The sequence below is a fragment of the Amia ocellicauda genome, chromosome 12 (assembly GCF_036373705.1).
Source record: "Amia ocellicauda isolate fAmiCal2 chromosome 12, fAmiCal2.hap1, whole genome shotgun sequence".
In the NCBI taxonomy this organism is placed as follows: Eukaryota; Metazoa; Chordata; class Actinopteri; order Amiiformes; family Amiidae; genus Amia; species Amia ocellicauda.
This window is the reverse complement of record NC_089861.1, coordinates 15959721-15983923: the sequence shown is the minus strand read 5'-3', so window position 1 is coordinate 15983923 and position 24203 is coordinate 15959721. Positions and strand designations below refer to the sequence as shown.

Below are 24203 nucleotides of genomic sequence, written 5' to 3'. Positions count from 1 at the left end.
AGAGAGTAGATATATAATTATTTATTTTTCTTCCCCTGTTATTTTTCATAACAGGGCCTTTATTTTTAGAATCTGATGTAGTCTGCTGTGCTGAAATGTATCTGGGGAGAACAATACTAATAAAAAAACCTGCTATGGTCAAAATGATGGCTCAGCAGATGCAATGTGTTCCTTTATGCTATATTTTTTTCCAGCTTAAGTGGTAATTATAAAAAGTAATTATTTATAGCCTACTTAAAGCAGCCTGAACAAATTCATGTTTTTCTTTGGACCTTATATATATGATGTGTGTGTGTATATGTATATATATATGTGTGTGTTATATATATATATATATATATATATATATATATATATATATATACACACACAAATTATTGGTTGAGAGAGAGATGCATACACACACTCTTGCCTCCATGTTTATTCATTACCTTCATAAATTGTAACAAAAAAATTGGGGGGGGGGGCCTCAAATAAAATAACTATGTAAAACTGTAATATTAATAACACTGCACTGAGCAACATATATATATATATATATATTTTTACAGATAATGCCGTGTTTGCTTACACCTGTGAGCATCGCAAAATAGAATCCCACAGAATTAATCAACTTTCTGTTGCGTTGAGGATAATAGGAAGTTTCTGGAACTTTTATAGAAGCTTCCAAAGGTAACCTTTTTCTATGGGGTATAAAAAGAGCATTTACACAGAAAAACAATCCATTAGTAGCATTCATGATCATGGTGTCCTTTTTAGAATACAAGGAAATTTGAATTCAAGCATTTGCCCATGTGCCAGGATATTTTGACCAAACACCTTGTTCCCTGTGCTAAGAAGCTTATGGACATTCCAGCGTGATAATGGTACAAAGCCCTCATTCAAGTCTACAAAATCAACATTCTCAAATGAGATTATTTCAGTTTCTCAACATTCTCAAATGACCGTCTCGTCAACGATCGCTGTAACATTCTTCCATGCATCCATTTTTAGAATTATATCTCTGAATGAAGCCAGAGATGCATCATAAATAATGGGGAAACCAGACACCACAATAATACATTTCTTGTCCATGTTTTAAGCTAGCGAGTAGAAAAGAGAAGGGACTTCAAGATGCAGAGAACATCTATCCTGCCATTGGTAGTCGCCGAACTCTGACAATGCCCGCTCGCTGGTAAAGACAATTTCTCAACTCTCAACTATCGCTGCCTCTGGGAGATTTTATCTCAGAGCGTAGATCCACCCACTGTCGCCGAGATTCGCTGGCTCTTGTTGGAAATGAATCGGAGCGTGTTGCTTTGTGTAGCGCTGGCAAGCAGGCTGTGTCCACGTAGGGTTAGTGTCATTAAAGCCAAAGGAGCATACACAAACAACTGATTGTGGGGATGCCCATACATTAGATTTTTATACACGTATATACAGTATGTGTGTTTTTTTCATGTTAAATGTGGTACGTGCATTAAAAATACCATCCCTTCCTACATTTACAATAAATGGGAATTTTAACTGTGTCCTAACAGACTTTCAGTAATCACTTGTGAGCAGTGGCAGCTTTTGAGTAACATATTAATAGAGTAAGAATATAGAGCTGTCTTGAATTTTCTGTTAGAACTCCCTTTTCAATTAAGAGCATTTACAATGCATTTTGTCTCTTTAGAGTTAAAAAGGTCCTTTCAGATTCTGATGTCATTGTGATTATTTCAGTTTGGAAAAGTATTGTGCACTTTCTCAAAGACAGTTTTTAAGAGGGACAGTACTGTTTTGCCATGGTGTAGCACAGTGAGCTGTTTTTAGTTAGGGCTTTTTCAACATGGATTACAATTTAATTTCCCTATTGGAACTATTTATAAGTGTGAGAGTAAAGTTCACCAATCTTGTAGCTATTTAATAATTACTTTGAGTACACCTGCTTTCTATATTGGATTAGGAAATCCATGTAAAAAAGGATCAAAGTCTTGAAAGAGCTTGGATAGACTCTACACATCAATACTACTATCCCAGACAGGACTCACCAATTATCTTGTGTTCCCCCAATGTTTGGAATCACTAATTGTGCGAATGCATCACGGCTCGTCGCTATGACTCCCTCCACCTCACGTGGGGAGGGTGAGGAAGCGAGACCATGATCCCCCAAAAACTGATCAAAATGTAAAATGGCACCTAGTTAAGAAAGGTTTGCTGATGTTTCAAGTCTATTGATGGGCATAACAATGAACACTTTTTTCTTACTAAATCATTGTGTATTAAGTTAAGCGACACTCTACATGGGTTTGTTTATTTCGGGCTACTACAGTTGCTGCATTTACAGATGTTTAGTTTATTTAGCAGGAGATCTTCAATATTAATTTAAAAAATAATTTTCTAGTGAGAGTAGGCCCCACCATCTCGGAATTATCATCCACCGTTGCACATAGGATGTATAACAGAAGTGCATTCCTATGATAAAGAATTGGGAACAATTGGGGTCATCATACATACAGTTGCTAAACATGCATGACTCCCAACAGTCACAGCTGATGACAAAGACATGCCCTTGGAGTTCAAAAACAAAACCCATACATTATTTTCCTAGTCCATCTCTAATTTGCCACTTCTCCTGTTTGTCAGTCTGTCCTCCTTCAATGCATCCTTTAATTTCCACAGCTTTATTTACACACTCATTGAAGTTGTTTCTGCATTCTTTCATGATTAGGTAATCCTAATTGAGAGTCTGTTTACAGTTATGGAACATTAGAAAACAATTTAGTTTCAACAACTAGGTCAGGTTTCAGATCTAGTGGGCATTATTTCAGCTTAGATGCCAGCTGGAATGTTGAAATGCTAAACTGTCACTTATATTTTGAATCAATCCTTGCATATACCAGCTTTACCATTAAAAAGGGAAAATATAAAAACAAAGAAAACATGCAAACAAAAAACAGCCAACATAAATGTCAATAACACACAAAATGTAATGCATTTGGATATCTCAATATAAGAGTGAATACATCTGACATCCTCACCTAGTGGAAATTATCCATTTAATGTTCAGGGGAATTCTACAGCTTGTCTATCTTGACTGGGATATGGGGAAACTGAGCTTTACTGGGTTTTGTGTTTCACGAGTCATTCCTACAATTAGCAAAAAGTGAAAGCTGTAAAATAAACATGGTTGTCCCCGTGCCTTTTCACAGATGTAATATTCTACACAAGAATGGTTGTCATCGGTGGGGGGGGGGGCAGAGGTGTGAAGTGTTAAATGTGAAAGGAACTGTTTTTGTGTGCTATAGAGATGTGTGAAATTATGAGTCTTAGGGTCAGCACCATGACAAAAGCTCCCAGGTATGCAAGCACATTCCTGTTTACATTAATGTTTTGCAGCATTAGTAGTATTTTCAAAAGCATTATTGTGCACAACATCTGCTTTAAGACCTTTATCATTAGTTTATAATTTATTTTACATTTTACAAATAACATCACATAATCATGTTTCCAATGTCACTTGATTCAGCATTGCTAGCTTTTCCTTCACCATGTTGATATCTCTTAATCTTCCAATGCTAACTTTGCTTCATGGTCATTACTACGAAAATGATTCTAATAACTTAACATTGACACTTAACATTGTCCCTTTTTAAAAAAGAAGTAGTTAGCATGACCATCTGCTTTTGAATATACTTTACAAAGCTCTATATTAGAAGGAAAATAATATGTGGGGCAGAAATATATTGAGGACTAATGCCTAAGATTTTTGACTGCCTATACACTGTATACATTTTGTTTGTTACACATACAATTTTGAAGACTTGTATTTCTCACTTAAAAATAAAAAAAGGGTCTATGCTCCAATTTTGTATCTCGTTCTGTAAAAATGACAGTTTAATACATATGATTTTCAACTTGCTTGACCTTGAAGTCATTGCAACTCAGAATTTTATTCTGAACATGGACTAATAGGACAGATGAATGCATTTTTGGGAAAAACGCTGCTTGGGGGAGATGAAGAAGCTGCCATTTCGGCATTGTGACCAGTCCATTAAGACAAGGAGTAGAAGAGATACTTTGATAAGTGTTCTGCCTGTGTTAACCTTGATGGCTGTTATCGAGGGGATGATGCTATATCTGTTTCATTGGATTAGATTCTTTCCATGCAGAGGAAAATCAATACTTGGAGGCGTTGGGTGACAGGGGCATCATTTCAGAATTGAAGTGGCTGTCAGACATTGTCATTCTGTGACTTTTGTTCGCCATTGTACTTTTAAGCCTTCATTTTTCTTAGTCGTCTTTCTTTCTCTCCTGGTGCCTTTGTCTGAATTCCCTCAGTGGCATTTTATGTTCTGATTTTAAACTTGAGGGCAAAGATCAAGTGCAAGAATGAAGAATCTCGAACTGGAAGATTCAGCTTCCCTGTTGTTTTCACCCTCCCTCCACCAACCAAATATCCTTATTTGCAGTGAATTTGCATCAGTTAAAACACTACAAGGACACTTTTTTTTCCAGACAGTTTTCCCTTTTAAATAAAATCCTTTGGGACCAGGTGTCCAATGACTTGAGAAATTAGAGACGAGTGGAAGGCAATAGCTGGTGTGTTTTATACGACAATGTCATGAAAGTGCAAATCAAGCTCTTTAATAAGATTCATACTGTTTTGTTCCACAGCTAGACATAACTTTACAAGGAGACCTGCTCAGTTCTTCATGTGAAGTATGTAAAAGCCTTTTCTTTGTGTGACAAATATGCAGGCTATATATGCTGTACAGCCTTCTGCAGAAATATATCAAACTGTTAACCATTTCTAAGTAATGTGCTGTTTTCACATGCTTATTACACTGCTTGACCCCTGACCTGCGGAAAAAGGTGCGTGGACACCCCAGTGGCTCATTTGACAGTCTTTGGATGGGTGCTCCATCTAGTATTAGGTTTATTAACAGCACATTTATTATCATGATCACCTTAGGCTTAGGATCAGTACTGTTAATGTATTAAAATTAGAACCATTGTTTCATAATGGCATTGTAAATTATAATATTATATCCATAGCATTTTTTTAAATTATTATTATTTAAAGCATCATGCAATACTTTTGTCTGATACCATAATTCCACAATTATGCACTTTGGTTACGATATTTAAAATGTTGTTTACATTTTTTTATTTAATCCTTAAAGAAGAAAAAAGAAAAACAACAGAACTTAATTAAAAAACAGGAAAAAAAAGCTAATGGAAAAAATATCATACACGTAGTATTAGTCTCTTTACAAGTACTAGTTTGCTCAGCAGAGTATAGCAGCTTTAAGACCTGCAGAATGGTTCATTGATCACTTGGCTGACTGTTTTTCTAACTGTTGACTTTGCTGCGTGTATAGGCTCCATATTAAATGTATATTGTAAGTTTGCAGTCTGTATTTAAACACATGAAGATTTTATTTGGAACAAATAATGAAAGGTGCCATGCACTGACATGCAAGCCTGCATATTACCAAAACTGCACTTGGCTCTGCATATCAATGAAATGCATGCTGATGTAGTTTTTATTTCTAAATTAATTGAGTGATATTACCATTTAAACCATACTTCACAGGAAGTATATAGGCTATATATTTTTTTTACTTAATTGTCACTCCAAATGTTTTGTGTTTAACGAAGATGTTATGTTTTCTGATAGAGAGTCTGGAATGCAGCTATATGACTGAAAGACCTTTTTAACTAGGCCTACATTTTAATTGCAATTTTTAAATTACAAAATAGGCTATGGGTGTGAGAAGGACAGTATTATCTAGCAACAGAGAACTCATTATTTATGCAGATATTCTGTTATTTTTGGTGAACGTAAAGAATATTCTTATGTTATTCATATTTTTAGTCTTTCTTCAGCACTGGTCCATTAATATAAGCTCATTAAACTGTGTGTTGGGGTTGTATGGGTATAATGTGTTGTGTGGTTGGTTGGAGTGTATATTATACTGGAAAGTCTACATTTAGGACTTTATATTTTACGATATATATTTGTAAATGTATTGAAATTACAAAATTAAGCTTTATTTTGAATTGCAGTCTTAGTACAGTAAAATGCTTAGTGACACTTCAATCTGCTTTCCCTCTCACCTTGACTTTGTTTCCTGCTTAAAAACGAATAATCTTGCCTTTCTTGAAAAAGGCTTCATTGATTTCTGTTTTAAGAAAGAAAGTTTACAAACGAGAGGAGGCCATTCAACCCTTCGTTTTCCTGCACATTTAAATGTATACCACATTAGTATCCAAATTTGTTTATGGAACAATGCAAGATGTTTTCACTAGCGCAATGCTGTCTGTATTGTGGATTCCATTTATCAGAATTTGTATTCAAATTGTAGATTGATAATCAGACTTGGGACCCTTGCACTTTAAGAACATAAGTACTCAATGCAATTATACAGCGATTCTGCAGCTTTGGAGAAACACAGTTTTTTAGTGTGTTTAGCTCCTGTCTCACATGCTAGCAGTACCAGATCCTAGAGATGGAGATTAATGGTAACAACATCCACTCAGGCAGTCCTCTCTGGTGATGCAAATCTTTAAATGGGTTAAAAGATTTAGCTGGTATTTCTATAAAATATTTTTGTTTGATTTCCATTTTGTCATGCTTTAAGGTCAAACTTGACTTTAATGTTCCACAAAGAGACAGAGATTGATAATTAGAAAAGAATAGCCTTCTAATGTGATTTATACCTATGGATTTTCTGTCAGATATGAAAAGTTGCTGTTCAAATTGGAGAGGAGGTTCCATTATAAAGCACTTTAGAGTGTCTACTGCTAACTTTATTGAACAGGTTTAATTTGTATAACTATGCATACTTACTAATGTACCATATATATCTTATGTGAAGCATTATGTTTATTTATTTATGTCCTGTAAATTAAATATAGAACATGTTTTTATTTTGGTTTAGTTGCTTCTTTACACTTCTTATTGTGAAATTGTAAATATTACACCTTTGGGAGGATTAACATTAAATTGGTCATAATAAAAAGTTTAACATGATTGTTTTTGATCAGGAAAGCCTTCTTTTGGTTCTTTACTATTTTCCAAAATTCAACGTATTTGTGTCTTTGTTTGTATTTATGGATGTATGGATGCCCATATGTTTGAGTACAATTTTGCCCACACTAGTTATGTTGGAAAATGGTATACATTTTTTAAGAGTTATTATTTGTATTGTTGTAGCACAGTGGTCCAAAAGGACTGCTTTGTCTGTTAGTTTTCCTTCCAAACACAGATTTCCCTGCAAGACGTGCATGGTTGACATTTTTAGGTTTAGTGTTTTAACTTGTCCTAATAATTCCAACTCCTGTATGTTCAAGTGCTTTTTTAATCCTTTTTTATTTAGTGAGGGTTAATTTACATTTTTGAACTTACACTTTATTTCTGTCTTTTTTTGTTATTTTGACAGTCGCAGAGTGCCCAGTATGCAGCAGAGAGGCGTGATGAAGAGAAAATGTGTGATCACTTGATTAGAGCAGCGAAATATCGGGACCATGTGACAGCAACCCAACTGGTCCAGAAGATCATCAACATTTTGACTGACAAGCATGGTGCCTGGGGGACCTCTGCTCTCAGGTAATACACACACACATTAGACTTTGCACTTTACATCTCCTGTTTGGCTTTGTGATGCTTTAGAAAGTGTCTATTACCTACACTTTCCTCTTATGTTACCTTTCAAGTTAAGTATACTGATTTTGACAACGGTAGGATCAAACGATTAACACATCCCCCGTCTTATGAATTGGGATATTTTACAGTTATCACTGTGTTGAATTAGTGTTCAACAAACTCTAAAAATATGTAGTCCTAATTGATAAATAAGTACAGTTTAAGGAAGAGTTTAGTAAACTAAAATAATTCCCACATAACATTTCAAATTATCAATACTGTTTGACTACAACTATATAACACATTATTTAACATTGAATGGTTTTAAATGCTTAAAATTGGATGTCTCCCATGACAGTGTGTTCAGCTCTGATCATTGATTGCTGTAGAGAAGCTTTGTGTTTTCAATTCAATGTAAACTCTGAGGTTGTCAGGGACATAGCACTCATCAAAATGTAATCTGTCCTTATCCTAAAGAGGTTAATTCTCCCAACTACTTTCTCATCTGTGGTTATTGTCCCTTCCAACAGAGACATGCAATGTAATTATATTTATAACAAGTTTAATTAGTGGGCTAATCAAATTTCTGCTAACGTAAGACCTGTTTGCACAAAATGTGTGTGATGTGAACATTTTAGGTGCATCTTAGTGAATGGGGAGAAATAGTTAAGTCCTTATTGTACTGAAAACACTGGACCCTCTGGATGACATGCAACTATCATTACTGAAAACATATTTATATATTTTCCTTGGTGTACTGGAGTCTGTCACTTTGTAGTAAATATGTATAGGATTGAAGTCTGGCAATTCCCTACATGTTTTTTGAAGCTTATTTTTCCTTTTTTTGGGCTGTTTTGAATCAGATTTATTTATGTATCAAAACGTATCTGTCACTATCTATGAACATATATATATATATATATATATATATATATATATATATATATATATTATATATATTAATCTCACAAGATTCCTAAGGTTGGCCTACTTTGATAAAGCGTTTTAGCCTGTCCATAGCATCCTGCGTTAGAAGTATGCATGGCTATTGAATACCGATTAAAAGCTTTCCAGTAATTAAATAAATTGGGGCGGGGAACACAGGCTGTTTGTCTTTGGCTTTAAATCACCTAATATGGTGTTATTAATTACTAAATCATCAGACGAACTTATAATTTATGTATTTATTTTTCATCCATATAGGTTAGAATACTTATACTGGAAGTATAACAGAATCCTTAAGAATATATATTTATTTATGTTTTTTTAACGTGGTTTTCTACTTCAAACTAGGTTAGGACTCCATACATTTATTTTCCTTTTTTGTCTGTCCACATGCACTTGCACACGGCCATATAATCTGCTGTGAGATCCAGCTCCAAAGCTCCAATACTTTCCCATTAATGTCATTTATTTTGTTTTGATATTGATGGCTTTCCTAATGCCATACGATCAGCAGGCTGCAATACTGGCAGACGGCCTGGGATCGGCAGTGGTTTTAATAAATCACAATCAGACCTGTGCCATTACATCAATATTTTTCGTCAATTACCGAGAAGGTCAGGTGCTGCATTCAGCAATGGAGCCCCAGCATGTGGCATTTGAGAAACATCTGGTACTGCAACATAACTGCAAACATGGGAGGTAGAGGGGAGGGAAAGAATGGGAATTAGAGACTGAGAGAGATGAAAACACACACACACACAAATCCAATTCTTTTTCATCAAACAAAATTAAATCTGCAACTGCAAGGGTATCAGCACAATGATTATGACCTTTTGAAAAAGTGTAAAATTTGCAAGCCCTTATAGCGTTTCATAAAGACATATTCCCTAAAGTTTCCATTCAATAAAAACTGAAAATGAAAATATTATTTTCTCAGAAGCTGATGGGAATTGTTGTTTCCTCACAGCAGGCATCTAATATCTTTTGACATCCAGTGACCTGTCTGAATGCAATTTGTGTCTTAATATCAGGCTTACACCAGCTTTTGCCTCAAGAGAGTAGAGGTGTTAGGTGCTGTTTTTTTTTTCTGTGCTTTCCATTGGATTGTTGAAAGTCCTGGGGGTTTCTTTCTGGCAAACAAAGGAAATATTCTTCTCGCAGTGCTCTGATAACAGCATGCCCTTTACTGTCATTGCTTTTCTTCAAATGCAGCATGATTGGTGGAAATGCAAGGGACAGCCATAGTACCTGTTCATCCATACATTACTGTCACCCAGACTTGAGACTTAGGTGAAAATAGAAATTACCTGATCCAAAAAATTCTAATAAACAAGATGATTTCCACAAATGAGCCAAGTGGCAGAAGTATTTATTTGGGGGGGGGGAGTGCAGTCTATGCAGCAGGCATTGTGTTTATTTGGGTCAGGAGACAAATCATCTTTCATGTATATGACACATTGTAAAGTGGCTGAATGTAAGAAAGATGAGAAGAGATGATGGAGAATGCCGGATTGAAGTCTCCGAGGACACACTCCCCTTTCCTCATATCGTCCTTCATTGCATTCTAATAGGCTGACTAATGTACCATGGAAATTCACTCTCAGTATTAAGAAAGAAGGTGGCTCATACCTTGTCAGAGCAAAACAGGGCAAGCTGGACTGGGAATATAAAATAATCAGTAGAACTAATACAAATACAGAGTCATTTTGTTTCTCCCCCCAACACACAATTCCTTCTGAAGACGCATTTTAATATTGCAATCCCCCAGTTATGTTGCAAGTGACGAGCATGCTTTTAAGTGCACCCAACCCCCCCCCCAACAAACACACACACACTTTTCCTTTAAGCAGCTCATTTTCAGCAGCTTCAGTGTGTTCTAATGGATGCCCTTAGGCTAGAGGCTTCCCAGCCAGAGGGACATTCATCTTTTTGTGTGTCACAGGCTTGCCGGAAAAATCTTTGTGATGCGCTCTCCAATTTTTCTTCAGTAAATCAAATCTTCCTTCTTTCAGAAAGATGAATGCTCAGAGGTTGTGGTGTTATAAAAAAAAATCAATGCTGGCAAAATTGAAACAGTATGCCTCCGTATTGATTGGCCTTGTGAAATCGAAACTAACAGCTTTGTAACTGTTCCAGTGGACAGTTAGCTGACCTGTAATGGACAAACTATCAATATTAGCATTACTATTTTATCTTGTAGTATGTCATTTTAGAACCAAACAGCCAGAAAGAAAAAAAGGGAGCTGAACTGTTAGTTTATATCAACACTCTTTAGTTGTCTTATATTCCCTCTAATTGTAAAACAGATCAGATTTTCAGATAAATTATTGTATTAATTATTCAGGAGAACACTGATTTTGGCTTCTGTTTTAAAACACCTGATATACATGTTTTCTTTTAGTTGAATCTCAGTCATACAAAATACTTTTTAAGTCTAAATGAACAGTAAACCAAGAACATTTGAGGTTTCAGAAATGTTTGTCATACACACACTTAGTTTATTAGTCCCAAATATTATTATTTGTGATACATTTATTTGATTATAACACTTTTTCAAATTATATTAAGGATTCATATTGAGGAAATTTGCTTTTTGAAAAAAGGACTCCCATTAGTAGTGCAAACTTTAAAGTATTAGAATTCAAGCGTTTATCACAGTACACAATAAAGGTCAATTTTCTGACCTATGTATAAATGTTTCTTTTAATTCAAGTACTTTCTGCATCCTTTCTGGCTTTTGAAATCTATTGCTGTAGATTAAACCATGACCATGTTTGGCATGTGATTCCCTCAGTATTTGTAATTATTTATTTTATACAGCCAAGATGGAAATTAAATTCCAGTGCCCACTATAGAGACAATTGAACTGCCACCCACCTCATCATCATCTTAACACACTGCACACACCTACTGTTTTAATTGTAATCTATTTTAAAGCTGTCGTTATTAACCATTTTTTTCAGAGTTGGTAGAAGCTATATATCACTGTTCCTATGGTTCATTATACGTGGACCATTCAAAAAGGTATAACCAGTATAGCTACTTTTTGTTTTAGTGTATTAAATACTTTGCACAAATCTCAGAAGCGAGAAAACATCAGCTCTATTAGCCCTAAACCTATAGTCAAGCTCTAGAATGATGTTGAATTAATGTGTTGTGTATTACTAGTAATACTATTACTATTAAGTAGAACTTAGATAAGGAAGTCTTAACAATACCCAGAAGGAATTTCTTTGAATGCTCTTAAAGGAAACTAAATTTTAAATAAAATTCCTTCTGTATCAGGCTTATTTGTATAATTAAGTGTAATACCCCTTGTCCTTTCTGTATATGTTTCCATCTGTAGCTCAGGTTGGATTGATTTGAAAACCTGCACATGCCTATTTTAATTTTGCTTTTCATTATATCTTACTGAATTAGTTATTCTACACTGCTGATTTATTCTGTATAGTTAATTTGTTTCCAAGTGTCTTAAATTATACCAGTTGTTATACCGCTCTGTGATAGCCTTTGTCTTAGTTATTATATGTATTGTTCAATTGTTCAAGTGAAGATCCTATTCGTTATGGCACTGCAGTCGCAACATATAGCTATTTTCACAGAAAACAATTAAAATAAAGTTAATTGTTAAAAACCTTATACATGCAATGTACTGACAACCATTAAAAAATAAACAAAAAATATTAGAAGCTCCTGGTAATTCAACAAAAAATAAGAATGTGGAATCAAAACAGACTGCATTTGACATTTAGATAGCTTGCCGTTATTTGTGTTACTGTACATGGTCAATATAAATAATGTGATACAGTTCGATATGTTTACTGTGCGTCAGTAGTAACTTTGCCTGTTAATGAAAACGTGAAACAAAACCCATATCTGTCCATTTTAAAGAATGCAAATGTCTATTCTGCATCAAATCTGAGACATTCTGCATATCCTCAGCTTGTATGGATACCAAACATTTATATCTCACTTTTGTTTGTAATTGGTATTATTCTTAACATAGAGACAGCAAACCTAAGAGTAAAATAAATGATATTTTTTGTACTTTACTCCGTTAAAGTTAAGATGTTTGCTGTGCATGTCTTTATTTCCGATGATAGTGAAAAATGTAATTGCATACTTTATTTATAACGTCTTCAATACAATTCACAAGCAGATGCAGAAAAGATTTTCTTGAGGTAAACAGAACTGAGACATCTGTAGACATAAGCGTTCTGTTGATATTCCGATCCTACTTTGGTTTTGTCCCAAAGTGAATTGTTTTTCACTAAACAAAAGCTTGATTTCATAAAGCAGTTGACCATTAATCTATTTTAATTCTTTGTAAACATATATGAACTACATAGAAGGCTTACATGCTTTTTTCTGTTCTGTCCTGTCCAGCGTTTAGTTCTAAATGGACCAGCCAGCATAGCAGGAATTTCAAGTAGTGTTCTTTAAACAGTTTTAAAACGAAAATCTTTAAGGCATTTATCATTTGCGGCGTCTCTTAAACAAAGGAAGACATGTGAAAAGGGGCATTATTAAATCCTAAGGGAGCATGTAAAGTTTGACAGGAGAGCATTACATAATTGATATAAAAAAGAATTCTAATGTGCCTTTATACAGTACAGGGGCTTACAGAATTTCATAAGAAACTCCTTTAATGAAAACATTTACCTTTAGAAGTATAAACAACACAGTTACTAAGATTGTAAGGAATACCAACAAAGTGTCAAACTGGGACATATTAAAGAGCCCTGAACAGCTGAAGCTTTCCATATGTTGCTGTAATTTATATTGCTTTAAATCTTCTTTCAAGGATTCCTCAGCCCAGCGCACAACCCCCCAAAAGATTAGCTCTTTTACATTTGCTATGAAAGTTAAGTGTTTTCGTCATTTTATAGATTTTCATTAAATTGTACTCATAATTTACAAGCACCTATATTTGTTGGAATCTTAAACATTAGTCCCTTCACACATTTTGTATATGCGATAGTGTTTTACTCAAACAACTAAGTAACAAGAGGTCCTCTAATAAATGTTCTTCAACCTACTTATCAGTCCTTTTTATTCTTTCTTGACTGTATGAGTGCTGCAGCTGTGGGCAGACCTTTATTACTTTGTACTTCGATTTGTAATGGGATCCATGTTGTAAAGTGTAAAAAGGAATGCCTTAGTGTGTAGACTCATTACATTGTTAAATGCACGGCCTTTGTTACGAGTTACAGATTTATGAGTTTCATATACCTTTAAGAAAGTATGGCCTTGGCAAGAGCAAGGTCACAATAAGGTCCTGATCAATATCTGAGTGAGCAAGCTATTTTGGAAGTTTTTAAGGGTTCAATTGTTTTTATTTTTATTTTTTTCTGAGGACATGGTATCTGGGGAGTATCGATTGTCAGGGTCCAGTAGTTAGTCAAAGGCTATCTCCTTTGACTAACCCCTTAGCGTGGTGTCATCCTCTCTCATGTGATAGATTGTTACAATCCCAGCCACTGTAATTACACACTAGCCGAGCAGGTCATTTATTTCTGCACTTTCACCATTTACCAAAAATCTCTTTTATCTTTGGAATACAGCACTTTCTTTTGCAGTGAAAGCAGAAAATGGTACATAAAATACATTGTCCCGAGATAGAGAAACAAATCCTCTCTTGCAGGACCTAAACTATGTATGTATGTATGTATGTATGTATGTATGTGTGTGTGTGTGTGTATACTTGAACCATACTGTATAAGTTTAAATAAGCTTAAGCCTACTTCTCAGTGTTCATTTAAATGGAAAAAATCTAAGAAAAGCCAGAACCCTTTATTTAGCAAAGCATTACTAGTGTTACTTTTTTGTTATGGAGGATATAGAAACTAGTTTTCTGTTACATTTTGAATTCAGTATATCTGACCATAGCAACACTATTTGGATTCTGCTTGTTTTTGCTTTGTTTTTACCTAAAACTATTGGACATTTATGGATTTAATCTCTGCCTATTGTATATAATTAGCTTTATAACATGTCTTGCTGTGAAGTGCTGGGACTGATAGTTTGCTGCTTTAAGGGAATGAGGCCTCAGAAAGGACTCAGCATGGGTGTATGATCATAAGAAAGGTAGCTAAAGAGGGGATGCCATGTGTGTTCTAGTAGTTAATGACTTAATAATGATAATATTATTTAAATACCCACACTTTGCATAAACAAGTATGTCCTATTTTCTGTCTGAAATACATTTATGCATGTGTCTATCTGTCCTGGAATTCCTTGTCCTTGCTTGATACCTGTATCACCTGCCCATAAGGTCTTCACTTTTGAACAATAAATCTATATCAATAAATACATCTTTTGACCTCTAAGTATATAAGATATATTTCAGTCCCAGAACTATCTTTATCTTTTATCTTTATTTATTTATCTTTTTAATCTCCGTCCAGAGTAGATATTTTTTGTATGTATGTATGTATGTATATATATATATATATATATATATATTTATATATATATATACTGAAGGCAGGAATCAAAACCTCTTTATTTTAGTTCAAGGTTCATGTCGTACAGACAAAAGTGACCATAAGCCTTTGCCAACATTTGTGCTTTTTGAAGTTTAGAAGTTTCGAATTTTTGGGGAAAGTTAGGGATGTCACTATTGATGACTTAGTTCCTATTATTGCTAAACCTTTGTAATGAAGTCGCTGATTAATGAAACTTGAGTGGCAGTAAGATAATATCGCTGTTGTCTACACTACTGACCCAATAACTAAATTAACCCACGGCCTTAAGTTACAGTTTGTTTGTCTGGCATGAATTAAAAAATCGCATTACCAGACTATGTAGATTAGTCACATTGTTTTGCAGGGCTAAAGGAAGGAATGTAGCGGGTAATGTAACGAGTAATATAATGCACTGCATTTTAAATGAACTAATATGTAAGACTAATATTACTTTGAATAACGACTAATATATTCCTTTTAATCAGTAATGACCCCTGCATTGTTGATAACAGCTGCAGTAATGTAACAGATGTTACAATATCTTGCAATAAATAATTTGTCAAATAATACAGTTTTTGTTTATATTGATGACATGGAGATCTTTCAGTGTTAATACTTATCTCCTGTTTGTAAACCTGTTATTTACCGAATCTGTTTGAAGAGATGATGAGGATGTTTCTCATGGACTTGAGATCATAAACATCACAGAAAAGATGTCCACATTCAGCTTGGTGTGTTGTCATTAATGCATTTCAAGACTAGTGAAAGTGCTGTAGTTATGTTGGGACCAAATAACAATGCAGACATTCAGAAAATAACTGTGTAGGCTATATCAAATGCAACCATTTCTTCAAGAGGGCTGTGTTGTCTATACCTCCCAAGTTATTATTATTGATTTCTTAGCAGATGCCCTTATCCAGACTTACTATTGTTAAAATATATCACGTTATTTTTGCGTACAATTATCCATGTGTACAGCTGTTTTTTACAGGAGCAATCTAGGTAAAGTACCTTGCTCAAGGGTACAAGAACAGTGTTTGCACACCTGGGATTGAGCCCACAACCCTCTGCTCCAGAGTCCTAACCACACTGCTGCCCATGGGTCAGTAAAGTTATAGTCTTCATTGCTAAAGTCAATGCAATATATTAAACAAAAAAATACTATGTTTTGTACTTTAAAATTGCCATCAGGCTATTTACAAATGTTGTCAGAAGAATATAATTTTAAATTGATTAGTATTAGTAATAAAATCTCCTTTAAAAAATAATCCAGATATTTTCTATGTGCTAGATAATGAATGCATATAAATAATGGAGTCGTGATGTGTTCAGTCTTGCATCACAAATATATGACAGGTTTGCTAGATTAACCTGTCATGTATACATACAAAGAACAGGGGATTAGAATATAGGATTAAAGGAGCACAGCTGCAGTGAGTGACAGTAAGAGGTACAATGTAATCTTCACGGAGGCCTTAAGTCCATTCACAAAGTAATCAAGGTACACAGTGCTTAGGGAGACAGTCTTACTATTTCTGTAAAATGAGGAAGTTTTGTTTATTTATTGTTTACTTGCACAAATCGTTTTTTTCTCAAAAGAAGTGTTAAAAATATATTTTTATGTTTTTCATAAAATAGCACATGTTAGCAGATGTTAGCATGATTTAGTGTATTTCAACATTATAAATGGCATAGCTTTGGTATTATAAATCTGACCTTTAAGATTAACTGATTTAGCTGTGTGTCACTCCCTTCCTTAGCTGACCTTGAGGTTTTAGATTTGTATCTTTATTTCAGATGTAGATTAACAAATGACTGGTTTGTTTTGCAAATAATTTTTTCTCATATTTATCAGATCATTCATGATCATCTCTCAGGTGTATAGGTCAAACACATCAGTGATGCCAAAAGGTGTACATTTAGAATGTGTGTGGTACATTTTCATTATTACCCTATTTATTATGCTGATCCCCTAACATTACATTCAACGTGTTCTAAATATTAGAAGTAAAAGCTTTATATATAAATATATTGATACATTTTTTGAGTTTTTCTTTTAATATTTAACTTAAACATTTTCTCCTTGCAAATTGCGACTGGAAATGGGATATAATTAGCATCTCATTTCCAGCCCCTTTGTCATGAAATTTACACTGACTTTAATTGCTGTTAATTGGAGGGTGCATCTTACTAAGCCGTAGGTAATTAGGAATCTATTTGCATTTTTCATCTCACAGACTTGTGTGGCACATAGAATGGGGCTTTATCTGCTGTCTTCCCCCTGGGGACCCTCTAATCCCCTGGAGTCACTAATATTATGGAGATGTGATTTCTACTCCTTCATTTTATTTCGCAATTCCCGATTGCTCATAAAAGAATTATCTCTGATTAATTAGAAAGACCGTAGCTTAAGTACGTTTTGCTTAAAGATGTCATTCGCCAGGCCCTAACTGTGGGATATTATAAACATGTATAACCAAGCTTGCAGTGCTCTTCTGTTCAGGTTATTGTTATTGCCAGTGAGCTGTTTGCTCTGGTAGTTTTCTTTTAGCACAGAAACTAGAAATGTAGGGCTCCCTGCTCACCACTGAGAAGCCTCTAATGATGTCTGGGTATGAACCAGCCTAAATTGGTGTGCCTGCACTAAAATTCACCCAAGCCAAGAAGGTTTTTTTCTAACAAGTTTAGTTAAATCAATGGTGATTTAGTTCTCTTGAGGGTCTGATTCCATTTTATGGTATTGCTGGGAATCTATTTGCCGGGTCACCTTAAACTATTTGTCTGGCTGTAACAGTCTGCCCTGTTCATTCTGGAGAGCTTTATCTTGTTAGAGTAAAGCATTAACACAAAGTCTGTGCTGTAATTAATTTATTGAAATAAACATTTTGTGCAGTGGTAAAATTGTAAAGAGCTGTACTCACAGATAAACTATGACTTGGAGACTTAATTTTCCATAAAGGTTGGTCATTTTGTGCAGAAAATCTCCTTTTTTTATTAGTGCATGTCTTGTTAACATGATGATGTTCATGTATTTATTCAAGCTAAAATAGACAACAATAATTTACAACAACGTAGCTTATAGAAAAATATCCAAAATAAAAAAGACTTAAAAAATATATAGGAATAAAATGCACGTCAAAGAAGGTGTTGTCATTGGAGTTCGAACTGGGCGGTGTTAGCCGAAAGAGGAAGAGCACCTCAAGTGAGATCAACAGGAGCAACCCTAGCAAGGGGAAGAGGAGGAGCTGCTGACATCCTCCGGGCTGAGAGAGAAGTCGCTGAGGTCCTCCGGGCTGATCGAGGAGGAGCTTCTGATATCCTCTGAGTCTGAGAGAGAGGGAATACCTGAGCTCGACTGGGAGGAACAATAGCCAGCATGGCTCTGCCAAACACTCTCCCTTGTGTTGATACCCTTACTTGTGGCGGACATTTGGCCATGGAATGGCCATCCTCTTGTTGATTTCCTGAGCCCTGCCTTTCAGTGCCCCAGCATTGTGTCCAACCCCACACAGTGCCACAATATATATGTATGTATGTATGTGCTTCTATATGACTGGAAAATGATCTAATAGCAGGGTCCTCTTTTTGTGCAGGCTATTTCAATATATATATATATATATATATATATATATATATATATATGTATATATTTGTATATATATATTTGTATATATTTATATATGTGTATATGTACTTTATGAGCAACAAGAAGAAGACCTACATGTGTCACATTTACAAGAGAATTTGGAGGAGCTAGCACCTCAGAGGAAGATGAAAATATCTCTCAGGAAACAAGATAACTAATGAAGAAAGGATAAATTAAATCAGACAAATGCCCAAATTACATTGAGCTGTGCAAAACCATAAGGAAATGTATTATTGAAGATGTAAGAATGTTTAATTGCAACCTATTTAAAATATCGAACATCAAAAATATTAAACAATGCCTCAGAATAGGAAGGAATTAAATTATCGCCCAACCATGAGAACAAGCAGGATTCAGAAGTGGATATAACATGATAGACCATATACACATTGTACGAGAAGTTTTGGAGAGATGCAGAGAATCTGAGCTTCCTCTGTGCCTGGGCTTTGTTGACTATGAGAAAGCATAGTCAGAGCTCTAAGAAATCAACACATCTATATAACTTATTCAATATATCTACAACAATGCTACATCAACAATGCGACTCCACCAAGACACTGACCAGATCAAGATTTGTAAAGGAGTACATCAAACGACACTATCTTTTCAAAACTCTTTACGAGTGTTCAGGATTTTTGACTTTGGAATCAAGTTAAATGGAACTCATTTTAAGACTTATTTGATGACATTGTCATATTTGCAAAAAAAAGACCTGCAGCTTCAATTTCAAGAACTCTCAGATGGAAGCAACAAAACTGGACTAAAAATGAGTAAAACAAAATTCATGTTTAACAGATCAACTAATACTCGAAGAAGACAAAATGTATGTCTGTCTTGGACAACACATCAGCACAGATGGAGATCTCATGGAAGAAATCAAAAGAAGAGTAAAAATGTGTTGGAGTGCATTTGGGAGAAACCACACACTGCTGAAAGGAAATCTACCCACTTGCCTCAGGAGAAAAATATTTGATCAATGCATACTACCAGTGCTCACTTATGGATGTAATCCCTGGTAACGTAATGCAAAAATGATACAGAAACTTGTGGACAACACAAAGGAATATGGACAGATGTATGCTGGGAAGTTCAAGAAGAGATTGAAAAATAGTGAATCAGAGAACAAACCAACATAATTGAGTTATAATGGCAATGGGCTGGACACAGAAGAACATGTTGATCAAAGATGGAAGTTAGTGAATGGATCCCAAGAGATGAAAAAAGACCTAGAAGATGACCACATAGAAGATGGGAAAATGAAACCATACGCTTTGCATTCATGACATGGAAAAGAGAAGCTGCAGATCGAAGCAAGTGGGAACATCTTGGGGAGGCCTTCATGCAGCAGTGGATCGATATAGGGTGATGGTGAAGATATGTATATATATTTTGTGTGTTTGTATGTATGTATTAATGTATTTATATAATTGCTTTGCAGGTTTAAAGTGTTAAGGCCAGAATACATATCTATGGTAAACAAGCATATTGTAATCTAACCCACAAAAGTAAAGCTTGATATACAGTCTTAATTATCAGTTTAATTGGATTTTCAGACCAAACAGATGATCAGCAAGGTCTCAAACATTTTTCAGGAAACACAAATATGCCACAGAACACTTAATCTCTGTCCAGTTTTAGGCTATATACCAAGATTAAGCCCACTTTTAATGTGAAATACAAACGTATTTCAACATTCAAGATGCTAACGGTTGTGAATCATATACTGTAATACATGTATATAGAATTGTGGATGAGAAAGCTTAATCATATGGCCTCGTTTTTTTTTCCATAGTAAGACATTTGTTGAGTCTCATTTTAATTTAGGGCAGGGATATGTTAGATCTCTGCCATAACTTAACAAAGAGGAGCTTACATCCAGAGTTAAATGAAAACTTCCAATTTTTTTATTTATTCTGTTTTTATAAACACATGGTTTATGCAAATCCAGAATAATCTTCCTGCTACCAGTAATGTTAAAGCAATTTAACTGAAGAACACCATTCGGTAACATTAATGAAAAAGGAAAAAGAGAAATCTCCTATGCATACTTGATATCAATGACTGTAACTGAATTAATTCAGCAGGACTGTTATAAATGACTGTTTGTCCTTTACAAAGTACCTTCCATTCGAATGATATATGAAATAATGTGTGTTTTGCATGTCCTGTTTGTAATGATAAAGGTCATATAGTATAATTTACATAATCTTCAGCCAGAAATGAACCCCATAATAATATCATCTGTATAACTTATACATTATCTGAGTTGCAAATCTATCATTATTCATGAAAGTTAATTTTATAGTGAGTGTAAATGATCTGTCTTGAAACTGTTCTTTTTATCATTCTATAAAATACTATGAAGCAAAGGCTACACAAATAGCATTAAAAAAAATGGTAAACACTGATGCATTTGCTCTGAGTCTCAGTATATCCGATTGGATCTTGATGGATGGCAATCATTTGTCTTTGTCAGAAAAAGATGAACATTTCAGACATTGAAATAAGACTATCAAACTTTCTATGCTGGCACAGAGATTCTATTAATGTGCTTTTACAGTGTTTTGTTTAGCTTTAGGGGACAGGTAAAGCATGTTTTGGCTAGGACATAAAAGCTAGAATCTACCTTTTTGTTTTCCCCCTTAACCCATTATTTGAGCCCATATGGGAATACATAAATAAAATGAAATCCATTCTTCAAGCTTTGTACGCATTGTTTGGGCTTAATTTCTTAAATATTTCCCAGGATATAGCGCTTCTGCATTCTTTCTACATTGTTGTGGTATCATTCACTAGACTATTTTGCTTCAGTTAATGATTTTCAACTGTACGGAAACAATTCAGATGAGCTTGTGCTCAGTTTCAGACCTTTCAGATTAAGCCGTATTATTATTAATATTCTTAAACCTTGAAACAAAATATATCATTGTATCATCATGTAATAGAAGGTAAAGTATAGACAGAATTCTGTAATGTATGTGCAAAGGATTACATGTTAAGTAGAATCTTAAATAGTTTTGCAAAACACAGTGATGAACAGATGAATTTAAGAGGAAGACAAGCACATTGAGAAGAACCACTCACAAATACATTTGGATCTTAATTCTTATATAAAAATGAACACATTTAATTTACTTTTGTAAAACAAGTATGGTGTTTAATACATTCCCTATTCTATGTACAGTATAACTCAATGCAATGATTTTAACATAGACTATGTAAGGGAAAACAGCTGAGAGTTCTAACGACATCTTTGTTATTATTAACAGTGAAAATTCAACCCCTTGTCACCTGCTTGTCTGTGTTCAAAATGCACATTTTAACATATTGGATATCCAGACCATTATTATTTCTAATTATCTTGCTTTGAACATTTGCTTCAACAAACATAAATAACACTTTCTTATGGATCATAAAGCTTAATGAAAGACATTGCAGTGAACCATTTCAGACAGCTTAGCATGGTTAAAGCTTTCACATTAGTCATTTTTTTTATAAACCAAGGTCTCTTTTTTTTTTTTTTTTTTAACCTGAAATGTTTCCTGTTTTCTATGTTCCAGTGCCTAATTTATAGCATATTTGCTGTATTAAGGCTTTCACAGAATTATATCTGCTATACAACAAGTCTAACAGCTAAGTAGTCGTTCAGGACTTCAGGTTCTAGGTTGCCTGGTGAAAAATCTAGAGTCTTTCACTGCAGCCTCATACTTTTGTATTTAGCACTCCATTAATCTGCAACAACTAACCTTTAGGGCAAAACACTCACAATAATTAAATATCTTGTTTATTATGTCACACTGCCATGCCAATGGACATGGGAAAAGCTGCTGTTTGACACAATAAGAAAATATATGGTTTCAAGAGCCAACGAGTGTCTTCTAGTTTCAGTAAATTAATGTTGTTAACTAAATATTTCTTAAATATATGTAATTTATATATTTAATGTAGCCTGTCTGTCTGATCATACCATTTTTAAAACTTGTTTTAATCATAAAGTTGATGGTGCCTAATTAAGATTCTTTTGACGCTAATTATCAATGCTTGTGTTTATCACCCAACATAAAATTACATGAGACTTCTAACGTGCATCAGTACTGGACAGCCGAAAACATAATTATACTTAACTGCTTCACATGGCAGAATTTGTTGCATTTTTATGTGCAAATGTGTTTTGCATTAGTTAGTTTTTTTAGGAATTCAGAAATGTACGTGTTAAAACAATCAAAAAATTCCTGGCCAAATTAGGCTGGTCTGCAGAAATGTATATGAGTGAAATAATTACTAATTACACAAGTGGTTTGTAAGTGAACCTGCTTGGTGGCCTTTGTAATTTTAATTGTTGTTATCTTGAAGAATGGCAGTGCATAATTCTACCGAGAATGAATGAGAAATTAATAATTTATTGTCCTTAGAAAAATACTCGGCATGCACAGTTTCAGAAGGATTGATGGCAGGAGAGGTTAACAAATTTTAGCAGCTTTCATTTGGCTTCTATTGTCGTATGTTTGTGGTGCTTGGTGAAATAAGCGTTGTAGAATATTTCTTGCTCAAGGACTAATTACTTGTGCTGATTGCCATGCTGATGAATAGATCCTTTTTGTATCGTTCCCCGAAGACGAGAAGCTGCCCGTGATTCACGGCTGCATCTCGCCAGATATTTGATAATAATTCTAATAGATGAATATAGGAAGCCAAAATGATGAAGTGCCTATTTGGGTTTTGAGACTATCGCAGTCAAACATGTAGCAACCATTGTAATTTGAGGAAAATCTGCTTCTGCACAGACCTGACTAGATGGAGGATTTTAATTTTCTCTCCAAGACGTTACTCTTAGTAAAAGTAAAAAAAAATAAAAAAATAAGTGGAGACAAAAAATAAAATAATGTGTATATTTAAAAATGTTTATTATTATGAATATTCAGTGTTTGTTGAATTTTCCTCTTGCTTTGTTTGCAGTACAGACGCATCATACGTGATGTTTTCCTTTTTTATACACTCAGCGGATTAAAAAAATATTGATTACAAACTTTCAATTTTAGGTGTGCTCCAGAGAATGAATCCTTTTCTGTAATGCGTTGGCCCCATCTGTTTTTTTCTTACAATACTTTTGCACATCTGCATTCTTTCATTGGTAATAAAAAATTGTGTAGTGCTACAGGTTTGAAATATTGTTCCAATAATGTTGACTATTGAATACACAACTCTACGGCTGCCTTGTTGGAAATGTTGCTTTTCCATAATGAAATATTTAATAGTAATGTGATCCCATATGTGTAGTTGTAAATCAGTTCTTTAAAATCCCCATGAAAGTAACTGGGAGTGGTAGTGTTCCGTTATATTTCCAAACCCTATAAAAAGAGTATTTAGATAAATCTTATTGATCGTGTTCATTAATCCTGAACTACAGGGTTTTTATTTTATTTTATTGTATTTATTTCCTAATTTGACCCCTACCACCTCCCCTCTTCAAGGCCCCAATGTTATAATTCCTGTTGGGGTTAAAGATTTGTTTTAAGCCCTTGGCAAGAATGTA

General features: G+C 34.4%; 1 protein-coding gene across 3 annotated transcripts in view; it reads left to right on the top strand.

Annotated features, from left to right (window-relative positions):
- The window catches only part of lrba (LPS-responsive vesicle trafficking, beach and anchor containing), a 297666-nt gene that overhangs the window by 142315 nt on the left and 131148 nt on the right, over positions 1-24203 (top strand). For all 3 annotated transcript variants that reach the window (XM_066718460.1, XM_066718457.1, XM_066718458.1), the window contains exon 36: positions 7410-7576. In XM_066718460.1, coding sequence (XP_066574557.1) covers positions 7410-7576 — 167 coding nt within the window. The remainder of the gene's footprint in view (positions 1-7409; positions 7577-24203) is intronic.